The 7802-nt window shown below is 40.7% G+C and overlaps 1 protein-coding gene across 1 annotated transcript; it reads left to right on the plus strand.

The window, feature by feature from the left end:
• The first annotated feature begins 615 nt into the window (after positions 1 to 615).
• LOC124777798 (glycine-rich cell wall structural protein-like) lies at positions 616 to 3569 on the plus strand. The gene is made up of 2 exons (XM_047253314.1): positions 616 to 664; positions 2782 to 3569. Exons 1-2 carry the CDS (start codon positions 653 to 655, stop codon positions 3454 to 3456), a joined length of 687 nt encoding a protein of 228 aa, XP_047109270.1. The 5' UTR covers positions 616 to 652; the 3' UTR covers positions 3457 to 3569.
• The last annotated feature ends 4233 nt before the right edge of the window (positions 3570 to 7802 follow it).

Raw genomic sequence — 7802 nt, forward strand, 5'->3', positions numbered from 1 at the left:
ACGCAAACGCCGCTGTTCTCGGTCTTTAAATGAAGGTCGTCGGCCACTGTATTGTCTGCGGTGAGAGGTAGTTCCTGAAATTTGGTTTTCTCGGCACACTCTTGACACAGTGGATCTCGGAAAACTGAATGTCCTAACCATTTCCGAAGCGTAATGCCCCATGCGTCTAGCTCCAGCTACCTTTCCGCATCAAATTCTATTAATTCCCGTCCTGCGGCCATAATGACGTCGGCAACTTTTTCACATGAACCACCCAAGTATAAACGACAGCTTCGCCAATGCAGTGTCCTTTTATTCCGTGTGTACATGGTAATACCGCCATTTGCATGACTGCATATCGCTATCCCATGTCTTTCGTCACCTCAGTGGAGAGCAATAAGTTTTTAATAAATAGCTAATTACTTGTGAAAATTACTTATCCAATGGCTTTTGATGATGTCTATTTGATTTTACGTTTTGCGTCGTCGAATGAGTGGTCGCTTTGAATACCCACTATCATGCTAGGCTAATTTGATCCAGCTCTGAGAAAGCGCGTCACACGTCGCTGGTTTCCAGCGGGTGGGGGAAGTGGGCGGTGTATATAAGCCGCAGAGGTACCCCGCACTGGCATCAGTCATTGCCTGCTCCACCTGTACCACCTTCAGCAGCAGCAATGAGGATCCTGGTGAGTGGTTTCTCAATAGTATGTTCTGCTCCGGAAATCCTTCCGACTCACAGTAATCACGTTCATTTAGGGTGAAAGAGTAATATTTATAAGTGTCGTTAGTAAAAAGCGTATGATCCCTCAGTTCTCTAATTTAAAAACATTAGTGAAAGGTAACACTCGGATTTTTGTCACTTTTTACTATTAAATATACGCGGAACAAAGTTCTTGCGTCAGTTTCTTAAATAACTCCCAGTAGCGTCTTTGCTGCAACTACAAGAACATCCATTTCTCAACACTAGATACAAAGCAAGAGAAACAGGTAAACAGATTGGGGATCTAACAACTTAATTACAGATTCACTGTAAATATTAGTCAGTGCGGGCACAGATATAAAAAATTTCAGAAAACTTTCACGGTCATCATTTCCGAATTTCTAATGCGCTTCATTCACACATGCCAGTAAAAATTATACTTGTGGAGCAAGGGAAGGGAGCATTGAGGCGCATCAAAACCTGAACCGCTTGACAAACTATATTTCCTTACTATAACGGCGTATTGATGTAACAGCCTACTGAGGATCATCATTTGAATATAAGTGTCACTGAAATTTACCAAAGTCGATATTCCGAGTATCATTTACATGTTCGTTGACCGTATTTGCAGTCTTGTGCTATGGCGCTGAACGAATAAGTTTTATGCCTACAGCATGCTTTCTAATAAAAAAAAAAAAAAAAAAGAAACAGGGCAGCAAACAGATTTCCTCACACAGGCAGCAAGCGTTGCACCCACTAACAAACAAAGAATTTTCGTTCAGTATGGTTTAGTTTCTAGTGTGTCAACGCTCATAGCAGTGTGCTACCTCTACGATGCAGATACAATCTATTTTAACAACATTAGCTGAGCGTATTTAAACCGAATACTACGTCGAGTGTTAATGTTTACGAATTGGGCCGAAAAAAATGTTACTCTGTAAAGGGAAAACAGTTCGCAGTGCACGCTCGCATTAAGTGCTCGGACCGCGCTCAATGTGTAGGCAACACAGTTGTTTGAGCTGGATTAAATTACGCAGAGCACGTTCTGCACCTACTGTTTACTCCTATTAAGAAAGTTTTTCTTGTCCTCCATTATTTAAGTCTACTGTGAAATTTCTACATTCCGGGTTCGATTCCCAGCCGGGACTGGGTGTTGTGTTGTCCTCATCATCATTTCATCCTCATCATCTGCACACAAGTTGCCCAATGTGGCGCCGACTGAAATAAGACTTGCATTTGGCTGCCAAACCCGAACGGGGCCTCTGGGCCAACAATGCCATATGATCATTTCAATATCAACCACAAGAACAGAGCAAGGGCTCTTACTCAAGGTTCATTCACTGTGCTTCTGTTACACAGTTATAGAGCAGCTTAATTATTTCCATTGGACACAAGTTACTTTCTACTCGGTATTTTCTTGAGTCCTTTTATCGTATTCAACTACATTAATTTCTAGTTTTTATAGTATATTTTGCAAGCCTTTCTATTCTAAGAAGTAAGTGAAACTATTATGCAGTGAATGAGTCGTATAAAATTAAACAATGCATCGCACAAGGAAAAAGAACAGACAAAATTCACAAGAATGGCAGGGACCTTCCTGGTCACCCAGCTTCCTATGTGTTAGACGGTGTTCTTCGTGTATAAACGAAGAGTAAATCCATTTTTATAGGAAGCTTTCATTTTACCTGCACAGAATGAAGAACTCAGTACTGAAACATTATTTATCTAATAATATATTAAGCTGTTGTTATAAGCACGTTTTCACACACAAAATTTAACTGAAAGCATTTGTACCAAGAACACCGAGAATGGGAGATAGGGCAATGTGAATTTTAGTGTCCAACAGACCTTTATAGAGCATTGTTCCACGTGAGTTCTTCTTCATTCAGATTTAGAGATCAAGTTCTCGCAACGTGTTGCACAGGACGATATTCTTGCCAGAAAAAGTTCATATTATTAAGAAGTATTACTCAACAGGATGATGTGTGCTGTGAACGTACAAGTAATTATCCACTGAATATGAAAGCTAATCTCTCAGAAAATACAGCTCTCATTCAGTGGAAGCTGGACTTTTCTGTTGATAACATCTGCTGTCATTTCCAGGTGTGCGTGTTACTGTTTGGACTGGCTCTGGCCGAGGAGAAGCGGGTGGAGAAACGGGGAGTGGTCGGCTCCCTGGGTAGCTATGGTGGAGGCGGCTATATCGACCATGGAATCGGAGCCAGCAGCTACAGCAGTGGCGGCAGCAGCGGTGGTTATGGGGGCGGCTATGGGGGCGGCTTTGGTGGTGGTTATGGAGGCGGCTATGGAGGTGGCATCAGCTCTGCAGTTGGAGGTGGTCAAGTGACCAACATTGCCATCACCAAGCAGGTCCCCATCCCGTACCCAGTACCAGTGCAGCGTACTGTCCCGGTACCAGTCAGGGTTCCTGTCACGGTGCCAGTCAACAGGCCGGTACCAGTGCCCGTCCCACAGCCGTACCCTGTCCCCGTGCAGAGGCCAGTCCCAGTACCCGTGAGCGTTCCTAGCCCAGTCCCCGTACCAGTACCACAGCCCGTCGTCGTCAACCAGCCGGTACCTGTCGTCGTGGGAGGCGGAGCTGGTGTCGGTGGAGGTCTCGGAGGCGGCTACGGAGGCGGCATTGGTGGAGGCTACGGTGGAGGCTATGGAGGACCCATCGGCGGTGGCTACAGCGGTGGCTACAGTGGTGGCTACGGCGGTGGCTACTCTGGAGGCATTTCTGGAGGCTATGGAGGCTACGGGAAATACAGCCACTAACATCAGCAGCTGAACCCAACACCTTAGACGAAACATACCACCAGAAATTAACTGTATATTTCTTATGATATTTTGTAACTGCAGTAGAAAATAAAAATCATTCGTAAAATAAATATCTCGTCAGAAATTATTGCCCACAAAAACGATGCTGTTGATAATAGCTTTAGTTTCTATTTTTTGTTAACAAATGTGTTCGTTACAAGTCAGTACTTGCCGTCATAGTGAAGCTGGGCACTCCAGAAATTTAATTTTTGTCTTTCATAATCCGTCTCCTTCCTTTTCTCACTGTTAACTGACAGAACATTTTTACACTGGAATTCCAAAATTCTAGGATGTAATACATTATAATCATGATTCTCAAGAGTGTTTGCCGTTTTTATCAATTCAGTACACGCCACACACACACACAGCCCGTATTTTTTTTTCATTCTGCAACAAAGTTGCAAAATTCCAAATGGTTATAACGGAAATCATTATACAGCATTTAACTCATTTCGATAGCTCTATGTTTAGTACAGAGATATATTTGAATTATGAAAAATCTCCTTCTTCGATCTGGAAGTACTATCCAAAGATTTTTTCTTAACCTTGTGGAATGAAGGCATCTTTTTTATTTAACATCTATGAAAAAAGGCCAAACCATCAGAACAATCCGTTAGTTGAGCTCATGACAGCCAAATATAATAGTTGACAATAGTTAAATCAAGGACTCAAAACTCATATGGCTGCTGCTTCTACTATGCATAAATTGTGGTTTATGTCAACTTAAAAAACAATTCATGCAGCTTTTCAACATTACTGCTTTCAAAATTAAGTTTGATATTCCTATACCATTGCGTCGTCTGTATTTGGTACAAGCAATACCTTGTCATGAAACTGGTCATGACTTAAACGCGGGTAACAGTTGGAAGGAGCTTTCACAATAGTTCATAACCGTTCAGCCACAGACCCAAACATAATGACTTATTTAACAATGAAATTCACCAATAGCCGTGCAACTGAGATGCTATTTTATTTTATTTTATTTTAACTGCCAGTTTCGGCATTCCATTACGCGATTTTCAGGTCCCAACTGTACCTTTCAAAAACAAACGATAGACTTAATTGTAATCCAGTCTTCGAAGGAAGTACTTGGGATACAGTTTAGAATTCACGACATCCAGGAGCATATCGTCCAGTACGTCAATAACGTTTACTTTCGAAAAAAGCATATGGGGCTTGAAGATGGCATAATTGAGTGCAAAAATGGTAGTTAAAATAAAATATCATCGTAGTTGCACAGCTGTTGGCGGATTTCATTGGTAAATACTTGTCCAGCCGCTGCTCCATTTCCACAATGGATCAACAGAGACTAAACATTAAAATGTTACCTTATCGAAGTGGTTAGAAATATGGATGCTTTTTGTAACTAACTGAATTATACTACACTCTGATATTGTAGTTTTATCTGTGAATTTTATGGTTGTTTGCACTGACCTAAGATCTAATATTACAAAGATAAGTAAAACAAAAATGTTATACAGCATAAGTGAAAGTACGAAATTGATAAATGTAAGAACCGCAATAAAACTGTAAAGAATTAATAACGGTTTGAGGAGAAGGATTAAAAGGGAGAAGAACAAGAAGTGACCCTCACGAAGTTTCTATTGCAATTTACTGGCGTGTATGTGAAAATAACTGTAAGGCCTTCAGATAACAATCTTGATAAAAAAAAGTTAGCTGAGACAATACACTAGGAACCAGATGCGGGGATATACAGGCCGGTTATAACGAAAATTTCGCTAATTGAGCCAGTACCATATTGGTACCTAACTCATCAATGACATTCAGACCGCGTGCTGCAGAATTTGCCTCGTTAGTCGTAATATTGTCGTGAACTGTCGTTAAGCGCTTGTTCTCCTACAGAAATGTCTGGTTGAAGCTCAATCATCTGAGTGCATTACACAGACAGTCAACATCAAGATGAGGAGAGCTTTACCCATAAAGTCGTTTTATCAAAACAAAAACAATAATACTGCTGCTCTTAGTATCGCCGCGTTAAAGGAAGGTCCTCTTATAGTACTGAGGTTGAAGAACGTGATACAGAAGTAGTAATTAATTGGTGATTTGGCAGTCGCTCCTGTGAGTGGCCCACCGCCAACTGCGCCGCAAATTGTTGAAGAAGTTACACTTGCTATGACTGAGAATGCTAAACACAATAAGTGATCTTCAGGCAGTGCATTAGGTGTGTCACGATGACTGAACATTCCATCCCACCGGAGATGTTTCGGGCAGCAATAGACCAATTCCTAGCAAGTCTCCAGGCTGTCACGGATGCAGATGGTCGGCAAATTGTAACCTCGAACATAAACATGGTAACAGATGTTACCCTCTCATCTGGAAATTTAAATGTTTTGATTCCAATGGTTTATTGTATATTTCTCTTCTACACGTCCTTACAAGTGGTTTCATAAAGTTTCACTGTCCTACGATCACTCGTTTTCCATAGTGGCCATCTCAAGTAGCTCATGTGCTCTGCAGTACGAGGAGATAAATTGGAGAAGCTGCAGGGATTCAGTGAAATTCATACATTAAATCTCGACATTGTTATTAGTTATTAACTCCTTGGAAAGCGTATCAGAAGTATACCTCGAAATAGTTGAAAGCCTTAAGTTTTCCATTTAGGATGCTTTATTTCTGAATAGCTCTTGACTTTCTACCTTCGCTCTTTTCAAGTGGTGCGCTTTAAAGTGACTTTGTTACATCGTGAAACTGAGATCGATCTGAACTTAAAAAAGAAACTCAGCTACAGATTATCTGGTTATTCAAATCGTTTTTCGTTTTTGCAATGCCATTTTAACAGACTATATTGTGCTCTAATATTTCACCTTTACACCACACAGTTCGAATGCCATGAAAAGCGTTGTAATGGAAAATTATATGAAAACCTATGCTATTGATTCACAGAATAGCGACCACTCCAGCCAAGTCACACATTCAGTTTCCTCAGTTTTTCAACAGAGCAAATCTCTTAAACTTCAGACCAAATTTCATCCTTATTGCATAATGATCAGAGTCTATATTTGCACCTGGATTCGCCCAACAAACCAGTATCTAATTTCGGAATCACTGTCTGACCATGACGTAATGTCGCTGAAACCTTACAGTACTCCAGGCCTTTTACAAGTATACCTTCAGCTCATGTTGTTTTTGAAAAGTGTATTGCCTATAAATAGCTAAAACCTACTGTAGAACCTAATTAGATTTAATGTGTATGGGGATTCTGGCACACCTTATTCATATAGGTGACGTCATGGGACATAGGCCAGTGCCCTATCCATGACGTTCTGATGCTGCACGATCTTTTACATTTTGATCTTGAAAGCGTAAGCAATATGCCATTATTTCTTCAAATTTTAGCGTTGTAAATAACTATGTTCCTAAGTACGTTATCCAAGGAGGAGTGAAGCAATGTCTCTCTAAAGATGTTACACTACTACGGCATAGTGTAGAAAAAAACTGTTCTCACACAAAAGGTACTATGCGTCTTCGTATCTGTTACGTAGTTAAAATCTTTGTCGTTGTCGCTCAAGTTTTTCATGCAGTTCTTGATTGTATTACTATATTGCTCAGAGGTAACTGTTAGCCAACGAGCCACAACTAGCAGTAAGAGACTCCGAGTCTCGAGAGTGTTATTAAAGAATTAAATTAAGTTCCACTTTCAGTTATGCATCTCCTCATCTTAATTACTCATATGTAAACGTCGTCCGTCATGTGACAGGGTGCATTATGAATCCTTTTAGCAGACATTGCGTTAAATATTCTTTCACCAACATTCAGCTAATTGAAAATTGAGAATACCGAAGATGTAGTTAGAATAACCTCTTCGTGTCGTATTCTGACCTGAGTTTTTATTTCCAGTGGTTACTCTTTCTCATTACGTGAATTATTACTCATTTCAGTGAAAAGTTCTTCAGAAATAACTTAATGTACACTTAGATGAAAAAAGTCATGGGTTGCAGAAACGCTCATATACAGATGGAGGTAGCATCGCGCACACGAGGTATAAAATGGCTGTGCATTGACGGAGCTGTCATTTGAACTCATATGATTCATGGGAAAGGATTTACTGCGTGAATATGTTCGCACGACGGGAAGTCACAGGCTTTGGACGCGGAATGGTAGTTGGAACATGGCGCATGGGTAATTCAGCATTCCAGACCGACGGTGTAAAATTATCGGTGTTCAAAAGTATTTACCAGAAGAATTCTCTAAAGGATGTGACTTGCAGTATTTATACATTTAAAATACGTCAGAATCAAACAGACAGGAACCCCCTCCCCACATACACACACACACACACACAC

The sequence above is a fragment of the Schistocerca piceifrons genome, chromosome 2, assembly GCF_021461385.2.
Source record: "Schistocerca piceifrons isolate TAMUIC-IGC-003096 chromosome 2, iqSchPice1.1, whole genome shotgun sequence".
Lineage (NCBI taxonomy): Eukaryota > Metazoa > Arthropoda > Insecta > Orthoptera > Acrididae > Schistocerca > Schistocerca piceifrons.